Genomic DNA, 16,658 nt, shown 5'->3' with positions numbered 1-16,658 from the left:
GGGAGAAATTGAATTATTAAGGGCAAAGACAACAGTGACCCAAATGTTGCGCCTGTGGCTGAGGAGTTGATAATTATCTAATGCTTTCACCCCCTTCACACGCTGAGTCTATGCCCTGCAGCCCCTGTCACACAAAATCCAAAGGCAACCAATCCATACTACATCGCCATGCTCCCACAGCACAGCTTTGTTGCTGTTCCATTATTAGTTAATTAGCTGATCACTTGTCCTCTTCTTCCCAGCAATTAGCCAGCTTCAAGCATCCAGAGTTAGATCATTCACAGTTTTGACCCTTATGTTATCTGCCTACCCAACTAGAGCACAGAGCCCTTGAAACACCAATGAAATGTGGGTTGGCACCCACTGCTGTAAATTATTTCATATTTATGTGTTCTAATTGCATCTGGTTGGGGATGATAAATATGGCAGTGAAGTCACATAGGGTAACTTATTTAATATGATAATTACTCAGTAGGACATCTTGTGAGTGATTACCATGGACAGTGAGGGTGAGGATAACGGTTACTGTTAAAAAGTAAACCTCAATGCTAATTGGACAGACAAAATGAAGGACATTTTCAAAGCATGGAAAGCATATATGTGGATAGATGATAGTGAAATAAAGGTCAGCCTCTGAGAGGAGAAAGGGCCACTTTGTTTTCCAACATGAAAGAAAGAGAATTTTCCATGTATATAAGCTGAGAATATTGAAGCACAACAACAGGCTTTACTTGTTGACAGGAGCATATATATGTGTGCGTGTGTGTGTACCAGGGCAAGAGAGAGACACTGCATAAAATAGGTGTTTTGATGATAATAAATCAATAAAATGTTGTTGTTTTTTTCAAATTAAAACATTTTCCATAAATGGCTCTGGAATCCTTTTTGGGAAACATATGTAAACTGATTAAAATAGATAAAATATAGCTGCCGCATTAAAACTGTACCATCTTTCATATACTTTTTTGTTTTTTAAGGAGAATTTTGAGCATCCAATCACCAGCCTCTTTGGTCTGTTTTGATCTATTTGCTGTTTGACAAAATTAAAGACGTAATATGAGCATCGTGGTGTATGTCCTTACTGAAATACTAATGTCAAAATCATAGGAAACGACTCCATTTAAATGACTTCATAGCATAAATATGTCACCATGACTTAGTGTCACGTGGATATCTAAAATACATGGTACAGATGTTGACCAAAGTACATGTTAACAGATATTTTTTTACAAAATCTGTTTCAATGCTAAATCTATTTTAGGGCACCCAGTGCACACTAATGTCTCTCCTACTGACTACCTGTTTACTGTGTTCACTTCAATCACAGGGTCACAACCTCCACTGACGTAGTGGTGTCCATCTGTGTTATCTTTGCCATGTCCTTCATCCCTGCCAGCTTTGTCCTCTTCCTCATCCAAGAGAGGGTGAGCAAAGCCAAGCATCTGCAATTTGTCAGTGGAGTAAACCCAGCTGTCTACTGGTTGGCCAATTTTTCCTGGGACATGGTATGTTCTATCTTCATCTCAATGTTGAATCACCTCTAATTTAATTATGGCTGTGACATTTCACATGACAAGTGTGTAACTAAAGACATCTACTTGCATACAAAACAGCTTTTTACACATTTTACAAAGGTCTGATCCTTCAGAAATTCTGAGGGGTTCCTCATTTGTTTATTTTATTTATCATTTATTTAATTTTTAGGCAGTGTGTTGAAAAATATTCTGTCAGTTACTTCTGGTGAAGCATCACCTGAGCAACCATTATTGGAGGAAGTGTAACTATTGACACTGTCTGTCCCTGCTGTTTACACTTAACAGGCTTACCGTACTAGCAATATCCCACAGGCAGGATGGAAGTAAACATTTTGTTAGATGCTATTGGTAAAGAAATAGCATCAGGACTATCATCATTATAATGGATAAAAGCTGTCAGTGTCAAAAACAAATGCTCTAAGGAGTGAAATGATTGTATCCTGGAGCTCTTGCATCCTTCCTAGACAATACAATACAAGTAATCCAAGTTTGAATCCCTGACATGTTTTAATATATGTTCCTTATGTGACTTCCTTTCATTCACTCAACAGTGGGTTATATGGGAATGAGAGTTTTGCAGCGAGGCAAAATATAATTTCAAAAGAGAAAATGCACAACGCAATTAGATGTTAATTTCAATATGTGAAGCCACAACGAAAATTAGCATCCAAAGCCTTGTTTCATGACATTTAAGTAATATTAAATAAGTGTAGACTAATATTTTAAGTAATGTTAAATACTAATTAATTATTGAATAGCCAAGTCATATTGAATCAATGGAAACCCTATAGGTTGACATTTTTAAAACTATAACTCAGTTGTCCAGTTGAAACCGTTATTGAGCAACCACCACCCTCAAACAGAGAGAAATCAAATCAAATGTGTTTTCACTGAATTAATATGAAAATTAAAGAGGGATATGTTTTAGCGCTAATTAAAATGTCATTTACACATTTTATAATTACATGTCGTTTTAGTTTGTCAGAAAACAAATGGAAAAATTATATTGAAAGCAAACACATTTTTTTCTTTTAATCACCAAGGCCTTGAAGAGTTATTTGAAATATCATGTCTCACTTCTTTTTCTAAGACGGAAAGCATAATTTGCTCTTGGCTTGTTTTTACAGTGCAACTACATCGTCCCATGCTTGATTGTGATTTTGATATTCCTCTGCTTTCAACAAAAAGCCTATGTTTCTCCAGCTAATCTGCCTGCTTTGGTCCTGCTCCTTATTTTGTACGGGTAAGAAACCTAATAATACAAAATAAAATCTGAGTTGTATTCAAGTTATTTAATTATGATCTAATTCTAGAAAAACAAGTTAAATTGTAGTTTTCTACTCTATTTTTAAACTTCAGGTTTATAGAATCTTAACCAGATATGTTATGGTTGTATCTTTTTGCCCATTTATTTTAGGAAATGTCTTGAAAAGAGAACAATGACTCTTACTTTTTATTTCATTGGGTCAATGTGTGAAATCTCTACTCTGTGCTTTTCTTATCCAAACATGTTGCATTTTGTTAAATTAGTAAAGAAACAAGAAATGCTGTTTCAACTGCAACTTTTAAAGGACATGGAATATTCTCTATCAGTGGTTTATTCATGCTAAATTCAGGAAATCTTTAGATTAGTGTCACTATCACCTATAAAATGACTAAGAAAACATTTTGACCTTCGAATCTTCTTAATGTTTGAAATGTATATGTAGTGAGCAACCAGAGGTAATCTTGTTCATCATTTCTCTCTCAAACTGCATCATTAGATCATAAATAATTGGAATAAAAAGACTTAAATGTTGTGCTGGTGAACAGCTGTTTCTGTGCCATGGTGGTGAATACTAAAATTATACAAAATAATTATACTAAAATTGTACTTGATCTATCATCTTTACTAAACATTCATGAGTAAACAATTTAAGATCAGTGTATGAATGAGGCCTCATGTATAACGCTAACAACCTCAGGCTGTGGCTTACCTTGAAGCTTTATAGATTTCTCCAAGTCCAAATAGTTAATTGAATAAATGCATAAATAAATGAATTGGCGATATTCGTTAAAAGTTGACTCAAATATGCAAACTGTTTTTCCTTTGTTTTTGACATTCGGTTTGTGTCAGTCAGGCCGACCTAATGTTAATACAAAAACATCTCCAGATACCCACATCCGTAAGTATCAATTTAATGCAGTCTTTAATAAGGAGGCAAAAAGAAAAATAAGGAAATAGGAATATCTTATTATTATGATAAATAAAGTAAACATTATGAAAAAGATACAAAAGGTTACAAAAATCCAATTCAATTGTGTTGATGTTTTGAGTTAGTGAAGGCTGTTACCTCAGCTGGCACCTAGGGTATCAGTCAAATCTACCCACATAGTCACATATGATTGCAGAATGGACTATTTTTCTGCTCATTTTGCCAGAATACACAAAACCCTCCAAGCATTTTCTTTTCTTCTTAATTGGTGAGCATGCATTGGAATTGTTCCCACATATCGTCTTCACCAAAGAAAATTGTAATAAATGTTTTCAAGACATTGCTCATCCTTATCACTACAGATATTTATGTTTGCGCTGAAGCCTATTGAAGCACTCCACCGAAGATAATTGTGATACAGCCCACTTCCCAAGGATCAAGGATGTCTCTATTATTTCAGAGAGGCATTTTTTTCGCACAGCATGGGGTGAAATGACAGCACTAAATAAAACAAACTCCATTAAATACGCCGAAAAATATAAGAAAAACAGTGAACGGTAAACATCCTGTAAGACTCAAAGCATTAAGCATAAGGTTATCTGACACAGAGAAAATTAGTCTTCACTTATTTTATCTTGAATCATTGTTATGAATACAATATTTTCATCATATACTACTTTATTAGTAATTACTTGTTTACTTGGTAGTACTATATTTCTTATTGATATGTGTTTGTGATAAATATCGAGCATCTGTAATTTTGGTCAAACAGTTGATGTGGATGTGATCTAAAGCCATGACAGTTTCAAATGGCACTAACTGTTAAGAAACTCACACATAAACTATGATATTTCTTGGTACTAACTAATTCATTGCAACTGTGACTTTGTCCATTATTGTCATATCCTACTTGTTTCTTTGCGGTCGTTCTATTTCATTTAGGTGGTCAATCACCCCGATGATGTACCCTGCCTCCTTCCTGTTCAGTGAACCAAGCACAGCTTACGTGGTCTTGACTTGTATCAACCTCTTCATCGGTATCAACAGCAGTGTGGCAACCTTTGTTATGGAACTATTTGATGATAACGTAAGTTGATGTTTCACATGCCGCACACGCACACATTTGGAGTACGTGGATGATTAATGATCAGACGAGTAAACACTCAAATGTATATGCGCAAAGGAATGTGTTTGCTTTAATGCTGTAGAAGACTCTGAGCTTTTGAAAAAGCAGGGAGAGATACAGTATACAGCCTTCCGGAGCTGCATGCAATTATAGACACTATAGCCTTGGATAGCTAATTTACTTGAGTCATAGATAGGGTGTTTTTTCGATGCAGTGTCTTCCACATGCATGTGGGCGTTGGTTAACCCACCTGGTATAAGTTTTAATATATTGCCTCTATCCTCTGAAGGATTTTTCAAAGGAGTTATTTTTCCTATTCTTTTTTATGTTTAATCGTTTGGTGAGAATTGGGTCTTCGGAGAACTTTCTTCATCCATCTTTCAGCAAGTGTTCATTTTAACTGCAAGCTGCTTCTGTCTCAAGGGAATCAAAAGACAAAGACACAAAACTGTATAAGAAATGGTAAGCTTCATTTTTGAGGAAGATAGAGAAAGGGGGACGTTGACTGTCAGTCATTATGCTTTTGATTATAATTGAAATTCTCTTTAAAAACAAAAAATCGCACTACCTTAACCGCACAATGTGTGGAACAAAAATGACTTTCACTTGAAGGACAATAATCATGTCATTTTGATATGTCAGGATTTATTTGTTGACACAATTGTTATTTGATTGATAAGCATACATCAGCCATAATTGCATCGTCTTCACATCTTATTTTTAGTACCCTGCTGATCAGTCCTTTACTGTCAACAGACACAACAGTGCCTAACTCTTTTGACAAGCTGCTTATACATCTGATGTTCCGTCACAGTGTCTCCAACAACTCTTATCCGACACCTCGGATGGAGTGTAATGCCGTCTGAAAGGTTCTGCCTCAGCTCACTCTTATATCTTGAACATGCCTGTGTCTGATTTGTTGTTTCCTCTGGTGTAACTCTGCAATGGCATGGCCTGTTTACTGTCTCCTAACAAGGCTGCCTGATTTGTATTCTGATTTCATTATCGGCAGCATTCATTATCAATTTGTACATTTTTTTTTGGCGCATCCCTCCTCAGAGAAAGACAGTTTGCCATGTAGCTCTCCCTGCATCGACTTTATTTATTGATATAGTGTTACTGGAGCATATTACTCATAAAGGGCGCCATTGTTGGTAAATTAATGGACAGTGTGTTGCCCACTGGCAGCGTAAAGGGACAGATTTACTGTGTAACTGTCTTGTCTAAGGCAGCCGGGAGTAGGATAGTATATCTCTCGGGATAGGCTGAAACTGGGCAAGGACAGGGGTCCATGCTAATTCTTCCAGTCAATTTCACTGCCAATAAAAAGGATTACTTAATATGGACATTTTAGAACACTCCAGCTCGTCATGCTTGAAAACCAAAAAAGCATACTTACATTTTAATTTACAGCCAAATTCCATCATCTTAATTTCTTACTTTTACATTTCAACATTTTCATGAATGTATCATAGTCATGTTAATTAAACAATGTTGTACAAAACTAATGCTACAGGCTTCAGTTTACTCTCCTAGAGAAGCACCATTTTCCTAAATAAGGAAATAGACAATGTGAGAGGGAGAAATGATGACAGAAGTTTAAAAAAGCTATGTCCTGGTTTTGTCTCAAGTGCTTCTTTCCCTCAGGATTGTCAAGATCCCCGTGGACTGCATCAATCCCATTCTGTCCTTTTTTTAGCCAATACTTTCAGATACAGCCATTCAGATACAGTTACGCCCAGAAATATTTGGATAGTATCACAATCTTCATGATTTGGGCTCTGCATGCCACCACATTGGAATTGAAATGAAACAAATACAACGGAATTGAAGTGAAGACTTTAAGGTTTAATTCAAGGCGTTGAACAAAAATGATTAAACATGTAGGAATTGTAGCTATTTTTATACAAACGCTCCTCATTTCAGGGGCTCAAAAGTGACTGCACAAATAAAAATTACCCTAAGTAAAATGTTACTTTTCAATATTTCGTTGAGAATCCTTTGCAGGCAATGACTGCCTGAAGTCTGGAACCCATAGATATCGCCAAACGATGTGTTTCCTCCTTTGTGATGCTTTGTCGGGCCTTTACTGCAGCTGTCTTCAGTTGTTGCTTGTTTGTGGGTCTGTCTGCCTTAAGTTGTCTTGTGCAAGTGAAATGCATGCTGGATTGGGTTAGGATCTGGTGATTGACTTGCCCTTTTTAGAATTTTTCACTTTTTGTGGTGCGCTTTGAATCATGAGCTGTTCCGATTCTTCTTCAAACTTTCTTCTTCCCATCATTCTGGTACAGGCTGATCTTAGTCTCATCTGTCCAAAGAATGCTGTCCCAGAACTGGTCTGGCTTCTTCAGGTGTTTTTTGGCAAAGTCAATTCTGGCCTTTCTATTTTTGAGGCCAATAAATGGTTTGAACCTTGTGGTGAATCCTTTGTTTTTAGTTTCATGAAGTCTGCTCTTTATGATAGACTTAGATACTGATACACTTACTTCCTGGAGAATGTTCTTCACTTATGTAGATGTTGTGAAGGAGTTTTTCTTCACCATGGAAAGGATTCTGCTATCATCCACCATTGTTGTCTTCTGTGGACGTCCAGGCCTTTTTAAGTTCCCAAGCTCACCAGTGTACTCTTTTTACAGAATATACCAAACTGTTGATTTGGTAACTCCCAACATTTCTGCTATCACTTTAATGAATTTCTTTCAGCCTCAGGATGGTCTGTTTCACCTCCACAGAGAGCTTCGTTTACCACAAATTGGGTGTTCACAGCAACAGCTTCCAAATGCAAACACCACACCTGGAATCAACTCCAGACCCTTTAACTGCTTAATTAATGGCAGGTTACCAAGGGAAGAGCCCATGCAGCCTTGTTATTTTTTTTTTTGCAGCCTTCAGAGTCAATTGTTCAATTACTTATGGTCCCTTGAAAAAGAGGCGGCTACGTATTAAAGAGCTGTAATTCCTAAACCCTTGCTCCAATTTGGATGCTAATACTCTCAAATTGCAGCTGAGAGTCTGCACTGATTTTATAATTGTACTTTGAAATTTTTGTCATAAACAGCTAAAATAACAAAACCTGTGTCACTGTCCACTGGCCTAACTGTGTAACCACAGGCTCATATAGATTCCAGAGAATAAATGTGTATTTGTCGAAGTGTGACACAAGCTAGGAGAATGGCTTCCTGGCTTCAATAAGACATTCAAAATTGGACAAAAGGGATATATTTTCTTTCCTGATCTGAGAGGAAATTTTAGACTTAAGTGTGTTTCTGGATCTGTTATCATTGTGTCAATATCATTTTATCACATTATCATTGTCATTATCATATTTGCATGTATTCATGCCCGTTCACATTGGCAGGGCTGACTTCTTTTGTTCCAAAATCACTTGTTTTCAGAAAAATGTTGGACGACAAAGGAAGCTAAATTTCCTTTATAACCACTGAACTGGCCAGTTTATAATATCTCTTCCTTTCTGTGTGAGAAAGTTTGGAGATCATCATCAGTAGAAAATTCAAAACATGTTTGAGCCATATGTTTAGGATTTGTGCTTTCATTCTGATACCCAGCATCATGAACACAACCTTGTTCATGATTCCACAACCTTGTGGAAACACTGGGGGTCAGATAAGCGCCTCACAGAGTATGCCACCTCAAAACCATTTCAAAGTGATTTATGGGTACAAAGCTCGCATGTAAGGGGGGAATTGTATAGCATTTCATCATCTTTGACTAAAAATCTCTTAGATCTCCTTGATGAACAACCAGCCAAGAAAAGATGTGTAATTTCACATATTGATCTCAAATTAGGCCTATTTTTTCTCGCTCCCTGACCAGACAAGACTCAGGGAGGTCAAAGATTACTTTTTACTTACTTTTCTCATTTTCATCGTCACTGACTAACTTTGATCATTGAAAAGACCTAAGAAATTTCTTTGCATATTTGAGCAGGAAAGCTGCTTAAATGACCATCATTGTTTTATTATAACTGAAAGTAAAATTATGTTTATACATATGTGTGGTATCGAATTGACTTCACGCTTCATTTCTGCCTTCAGTCCATTGTTGCTTCCACTGTATCCACCGTTCCAGGGGACAGCGGGTATGATTTACCCAGACCAGTTAACACCTAACATATTGGCTTGACATAATTTTAAGAGTACACTGATGAGTATGGGAGTCAAAAATCATCACTATTGGAGTACTGGTCATATTTCTTGGTATTTGCACCTTAAACTGACTTGAAATTGCTTTAATTACAGCTTCTCATCCCACTATCACCTCTTCTGCTCCTCCTTTTTCTACATAGGACAAACAGCTTGACTTTGGTTGAGAACTGCATAACAAAGTCATTGTGCTTTGTGTGAAAACAAAATTCTGATGCCTACATTTCTACTCCAATACTTGTACACCAATTTTTCTTTGTTATTTCTGTTTGTTTGTTTTCATTTTTGGATGTCATTTCACTTTGGCTGCCATTACCTCATCATTAATCCCTTTTTGTAATACTCATCGGAGAAATTGCTTTTTCAGCTGAGGACAAACAGATTTCCAATCAGTCAGCACAGTCAAATGATCTGATTTCGAGGTCTTTGTAACTTTTATACCTCCAGCAAATTTATAAATGTAGATGAAAGGAGACATGAATTATTTTTGTCGGACATCTGAAGGTTTGCTTTGACATTATGATCAATGAAGCCTTTCATCATGCTTTCATATCTCCCTGAGAGAAACTACATCAGTGACCACCTACTGAAAAAAAATGTTCTTCATATGCATGCACTCACTTTTGATCTTGAACATAACTGTATGTTTTGCCACAAGGAGAGAAGGTTAACTTTGATTGAAACTTACTCTTTCACCTGCATGCCCTCACATGACATTGCATGAAGAGTAATGAAAATGTCAGTGACAAATAATATCCTTTTGTATCATCATAGAAGATTACTTTAGCAGCAAATTGTTATGACAATCCAGATTGAGGCTCGGTTAAAACAGTGCTTTGAAAATGACATATTTGTATAATACTTCAGCACACATTTAGGAATTACTAAATCAACAGCAGTTCAAGAAAACACTGTTGTTTCTGTAACCTCAAGGGATAAGTAGGCGTTAATGGGAATGCATCTGCCGTATGTATCGAGACAAAATATATCTTGAAATCAAATATTTAAATCGGTTCAAACACTCGCCGAACCCTACTACTGCATGATGTAATCATCTTCAAAACCCAATTGAAATCTAATTTGGTGAAAAACAGATCAATCGCATGGCATCTCTTCATATCTATGAATAGATTCTAAGGACATCATATGGAATGGGTAGCTCGCCCTGCACCACATACTCTGCTGTAACTCCTCTAAAAACGGAAATGATGAATTTATAGTCCCCCTCCATGTAGGCAGGACCTTTGAAGACTGTGCGGCAATGAAGTGGTATACATAATGCATGAACTTGCTTTTTAACGCCACACTGCACCAAACGTAGTAATATTTTGTCATCTCTCTCACTGCCTTCTGAAGAATGAGGAAGGGAAGGATGCATCTGAAGGCACCGCATCTACCTCCTTTCCCCTTCCGTGAACTAGTCTGTTACTGCCGCCTTCGGTGTCGACATTTGTACCTCTTTCTTTCCTGCTTCACTTGGTGACTGCTGAATTTTATTCTTAGGATGGATGAAGGGAGCGAGGGCTGTTAAAATTTAGGGTACACTTGATAAGTAGTTGCCAGAAAAGATTAGACGGTTGTTTGCTTTGTGAAACAGTATTCTTTGAGCTTAAGCTTGTGTGCATCATCCCTTTGTTCTTAGTATTAGTCATCAAAGTCTCATCAAATAGTGTTCACTTTGCTTGCTAACATTTGCTAAATGCCAAAAATCAAGAGGCAAGTTGAACTCAGGTGCTTCTTGCCGCGCAACAGCATAACCATTCTCAACATGTAAAGCGAGTGCATGGTGTTTGTTAATTATCTGTATTTACATCAGGGGCCAATGCACAGCCTTCCCAACTCATCCACGTTGATTCTAGTTAACTATTTAGCATATTGGGCTTTCTGTGGCTAACTCTTACACATTCAAAGCACAAGTCCTGTCTAATTTGTCATCTGTTTGTGTGCTTTTATCTATAAGAATGTCTCAGTCATCAACAACATCGTGAAGCAGGTACTGCTGATATTTCCTCACTTCTGTCTTGGTCGGGGGCTTATTGACATGGCCAAGAACCAGGCAATGGCCACACTCTTCAGCAATTTTGGTAAGACGCCGTAGCTTTTAACACTGCTTAACCCATCGTTGAAAATCCATTTACATTTTACATTTGATAAATTCCTTAGAAACAGAACAGGTAGTATTGTTTCCTAATAACGATGTCAAGCATTCTTGACTTCAATGAATGTTGTATGAGACCAGATCACTAATCTGAATATTGTGAAACACGGATAAACTGAAAACAATCGATATGGGATTATCATGCTTATGGTTCATTAGCCATGCACCCCTGCAATTTGAGATAATAGGTGTTGCATTGTCAACTCATTGTATTTGCATAAAGTGGAATGAAGGCAAATTAACGCTTATTTAGGCAGACCAACAAAATGTTTTATACATGGTTCAACAAGACCATGCTTTACAAAACAACTCTACAGCCTGTTTACTTAAAATGCCTTCAGAAAAATGTTTATCAGACTATATAGAGGAAGTATATACTGTCACGCATGCTTTGAAATCCAGTGACAGCTTACAAAGCTTTCATCCCACTGAATGTATCCATTATCTAAATCTAAGTTGTTCAAATAACTTGTAATGTGTGCATCGCAGGAGATTCTCACAGCAGGTTAGCATGCAAGTTTATATTCTAGCGTTTCATGTCATCATTAAGAGCAATATATTTGACCAGTTGCATAACCCCTTAACTGCCTCAAAAGCTACAGACGTGGCAGACGATAAATTTAGACCAAGAAAAGGGACAAGTTTGTAGAGGTGAAGCTGAGATTGGGGGGGCATCAAGACACATGAAATAGAAGAGAAGCAGTCCTGTCTGTCGAGAGGTGAAGAAGGAAACAGAAGGAATCACTTGCAGCGTCAGAGCAGAGCAGGAAGAGAAAAGCAATCACAACTTAAAAGGGCTAGTGTGAAGAGGGGCTATTTACCAGAGAATGAGACTGAAAGCATTTTCGTTTTTCTTGTCTTCTTATTTTCATCCCTGAGGCTCAAAGGTTCTAGAGGCTAAGAGGGGGAGGAAAGAGAGCAGAATTGAAAATTATTGGGGTTGGAGTGCTGGAGGTGTCTGGGTTGCCGTCACCTGTTTACTTCATTAGCCAAAAAAGGCTTCAACATGCAAAGTACAGGAAGCCGGTGAATTAGCTGACAGCATTTTTTTAAGGCTAAGTGGCATTTAAAGCTTTTGGCTCTCACAAATAAACATGTCTGAAATCACTTCAAAGACTGTGAAGAATCCAGCTCTCCACTGAGTTTGACAAAGTCATATATGGGTGTCCAAGAAAATAATTTATTTTTGTTTTGATGCTGTTCCTGCTAAATAATTCCTCTTACCTTTTTAGATAAGGGGTTGGAAATTCATGTTACATGAAATGACATAAGTAAATAATGCATGTGCTTAACCCATGGGACTTCTTTGATTTTCATTGTATTTTTTTCTTCCATATTTTATGTTGTTCATCAGGGGAGAACCGTTTCAGGGACCCTCTCAGCTGGGAGATGGTGGGAAAGAATCTTTGTGCCATGTCCATCCAGGGAACTGTCATGTTTATTATTACCATTCTCATTCAGAATAAGTTCTTCCATAAACCAAGGTAATAACAGCTTTTGTAAAACTCTATAGATGCCGTCTATAGACCTACATTTTGAATGCGGAGTTAAATTTATTTATTTTTTGTCATAAGCCTGTATTGTCATCTAAGTTAGATATAAACGATATATCACTTTCAAAAAAAATATATATGCATTTAAAAAATTAGTTTAATCGAGACAATTTTGACTAATACCTAGCTGTTTACTTTCTACTAAATGACGTTGGATGGATGCCGACTATTGTGGCTATGATTATTTATAGGACTTGCAAGAAATGGTTCAGTGAGCTTCAACTTCAGCCACATTGCTGCGAGCACAATTTATTTCATTTAAATGAATGATATATTAGCTGCATTGTTGTGTCTTTCTTTCTTAGGCTCGTTTCAGTGAAGTCATCTGGTGCAGAGGAAGAGGATATCGATGTCGCTCAGGAACGTGCGCGGGTTTACGAGGGCAAGGCCCAGAATGACCTTTTGAGAATCTGTGACTTGAGTAAGGTAATATGCATTTCTAAGGTCTCTTAACATGTCTTTGAATGTTATGCCCTGTGCGTGATGTACTGTTTTAATCTTCATGAATATGTGGTGAAAAATACTGAACACAATGGTTCTCAAGTGTCATATTATTTACAGTAAAATGTTTGCCTATTCAATTGTTTGGGCCTAAATCATTGTATTTATAATGGTGACATCAACTATTCAACTTTCCATTGTTTAGCCCTCCCTTCACACTTTGTTGATCATCCAAAAATCAATAACTTGTCAGGAGTCTTTTTCATGCCTTTCCCTTTATACTTACTGACTTTATACTTTCACTTTTATACTTTTCACTTTTCACTTTTATACTCTTTTTTCATCTGCACATTTTAAATTGCCCTGCAAATAAGTCAAGATGGGAGCCTGCAGCTTTGAATATTCATAAATATAGAGAGTGGGCAGGACACCCAAACAAATTACACTTTTAGGGACTTAAACATTGACAGTTCTATTCACTTCTCTGTCAAATGTAAATTTGATGACTGTGTTTGTGCATCAATACCGGTGAGATTAACACTTCATCCTTCAGCAGATGTTCCTTTCCTGCAGGTGGCATAGTAACAGCAAGTGTCACAACGGCAGCCAGCTCAGTGCCAACAGTTGAATGATCCTTTTCCTCTTATGACCCCCTTCTCACACACACACATTCACATAGATACACAGTCTTAATCTTTCACTCGCTGCTCAAGGGTGCAAACATTCCTGAGATTTTCTTGGATAATTACCAAACAAATGGGGAAAACAGTTGGGTTCATGATATATTACAAATCATCTCACAATGTGAGAAGATGTTGCTTTTTTCAACATAAAAAACTGCAGTCTTGTTCTGTGAATTTGCTAGAAATGTTTTGTGAAACTACCTTTACCTTGCTGTCAACACTAAGCGTAAAATTACATTTGGCTCAGGTTATTCACTTATTTGGAGCACCTCGGACAGTGCACCTTCACGGCTAGCCATTTTTCTTTAAAAAATGGATGTAGCAGCCCATTCTGACTCAACAGCAGTGCATTGACAGAAGGCATCAGGATTCTTCCTGCAGTGCCCTCATTGACTCCTACCACAGTTGTGCCCCATCCATTTGGGGTGTAGATAACAAATTGATCAATGAGCAAATGACTTTACTGGCCATGCACTGCAGGCGGGGGCCTTGTCATAAATCTAAGTATTCCTCTCAAGCGATCGACAGGTCATCAATCATGTGTCACTTTCCTGCTCCTCCCCTTCCTTTCCCCACTATTCTAGCTCTCTGCAATGTATGCCACCTGCTCAACCCCCTGGAGTTACCGTAATTGAAGATAATGGAAGTCAATCCACCTGTGAGCAATTTTTTGACCCAACACTGTCGGTTCAATATCCCAGTCACAAGCTGTTTTAATGAAGAAAGTTTTTGAAAACCCTTTCTACAGTACACTGATGGATGTCAGGTTTAATTACATTCATGCATTTTCGTAAACTTAAGATACATACAGTATGTGTATGTATAACTTGACAGTATTGCATCATCAAAAGTAATCTTTAGAAAGTGGAATTTCAAGTAAAGTAGCACAAGGCAACAAATGAGCAGATAAAGCTGTTTTATAAAATTTATACTGGTAGATTCGCCTTACAGCCCAAACTTCTCTTTGCCTTAACATGTTTTGTTTTTTGTTATGCACAACAGCTTCGACAGTATTACAGATAAGTCTTTGATTACAATGCCAGGTGACCAAAATATGTAAATTTCAGGATGGTTACAAACTCAACAGTTTGTAATCTGCATATGCCGACTGCATATGCCAATGACAGGTACTATTATATGTCTTTTGTTTTGAAAATGTGTAGTTACCTTGCTTAACCCCAAGAACCAAGTTTGAGTTTGAAGTCCTCTGTTAGTCAAAGCTGGTTTGACCTTAAACCATCATTGGACTTTCACCTTGCATTTTAATATTATTTTTTGATTTGTGCTACTTGAGTGCAGTAAGAGTACCTCAGGATTGTGACGAAAATTAATTATAGGGATTTTTACAATGGTGGGACAACATATTGATGAGCTCTTGACATTAGATTAGTGACATATTTTTAACAGTCTGAGCTTTCAATATTTCAAAACAAAATCTATGTTTTGGGTCTGTAGAACTGCCGCCATCACTTTCTCTCAACTGTCTCATCAGATAAAATGCCTGTCTGCTTATCGTGACAGCCGCTGTGGTGCTTGAGTCTGAGGGGGATTATCCTATAATTGCCTTCTTCCATACATGTATCTGCTGCTTTGATGTAGTTTTAGCAGTACAAACTATCACTAAAAAGTAGTATCTCTAATCCAGGTTGATAAGTACTGAGTGCCAGATGGCACTGAAAGAATGATGAATCTAAGTTTCATTTTCAACACATTCTTTCAGCGTGCAGACCATGTAATAAAAATGCTGTCATTGTGCATTTGGTTGAAATTGGCAGTTTTTTCATTTGCATTTGCCTGGTAATGTTCAAAAAAAAGGTTGAACAGCTGTGATGTTTAATGGTGAAATTTAGTCTACATATTCCGCTGGAGCTGTTCCCTTAATGCTGAAAAACATGCTGTCACTTTTCTATTTTAATGAACGTTCACTCTTGCAGTATCTGACACTCACAATCACAATACACCGACAGCAACTTATGGAGAAGTCTGATTTCAACTTTTGGATTCTAAAAAACAACGTGCAGACGTCACTCTTTCATAACTCAAAGGAGCTGTGAGCTGTCCTTGATTTCGAATACTTGTGTCTTAATTGTCAGACTCAGCATCAGCAACTGGAGATACCGGTGGTGCTGTGATGAAAAACATATAGAGATAGACAACTATGCTCTTGAACCATTTAGAAATATATCAATCACTTACCTAGCCTTGGCTTTAAAAAACAGCAATGTACCATTTAATTGTTGTTTCTTTTTTGCTTGTTTTGCTTTTTTATTTCTAACCCAAAGATTATTTTGCCAGGTGTATTTCAGAAATCTCCTGTGCATCCACTGTTACTTTTCAAATTTAATGTAAATTTACATGGCAGGTATTTGGATGTAGCTCAGAAAAGGTGGATGGAGAAAAAAATCAATAAATTTCTCTTTTCCTTGTGTTCAGGGAAATGAGTCATAGTCGTACAGAATATGAAGGATGAAGGGTTTAATTCTATTCTTTATACTAAGAGACTTGGTTCTGCATCATATGAGATTTAGTTTTTCATTCCTTCTCAGTTCTTGTCGTCATGAGGGAGGTGAAGCGTGCTTACTTCTCTGTCTGTCCAGCACTTAAAAATAAAAATTTATTAAAGATAAAAAAATGAAAAAGAGCAGCAAAAAATTACAATGGATCATCTACAGTAGCAAACACTACCAGTTAAATTTGTTTTCAGCGATTGCAGTATAGCTTTAAAAGTATAAGCTTACATTACATTTTGAATATCATGAGGTAAGAACTGCCATGACGACTATACTAAAAGAACAGATTTGAGT

General features: G+C 37.1%; 1 protein-coding gene across 1 annotated transcript in view; it reads left to right on the top strand.

Moving 5' to 3' along the window:
* Positions 1–16,658, top strand: part of LOC147223618 (phospholipid-transporting ATPase ABCA1) — a 164,530-nt gene that overhangs the window by 98,497 nt on the left and 49,375 nt on the right. Inside the window, exons 36-41 of the mRNA XM_086166184.1 lie at positions 1,328–1,505; positions 2,663–2,778; positions 4,673–4,817; positions 10,980–11,103; positions 12,532–12,661; positions 13,036–13,156. Coding sequence (XP_086022310.1) covers positions 1,328–1,505; positions 2,663–2,778; positions 4,673–4,817; positions 10,980–11,103; positions 12,532–12,661; positions 13,036–13,156 — 814 coding nt within the window. The remainder of the gene's footprint in view (positions 1–1,327; positions 1,506–2,662; positions 2,779–4,672; positions 4,818–10,979; positions 11,104–12,531; positions 12,662–13,035; positions 13,157–16,658) is intronic.

This window comes from Fistularia commersonii, chromosome 19 (genome assembly GCF_037954325.1).
Source record: "Fistularia commersonii isolate RoL2024-O1a breed Wild chromosome 19, RoL_Fcom_v1.0, whole genome shotgun sequence".
Taxonomy (NCBI): Eukaryota; Metazoa; Chordata; class Actinopteri; order Syngnathiformes; family Fistulariidae; genus Fistularia; species Fistularia commersonii.
This window is presented reverse-complemented; position numbering and strand designations above follow the sequence as displayed.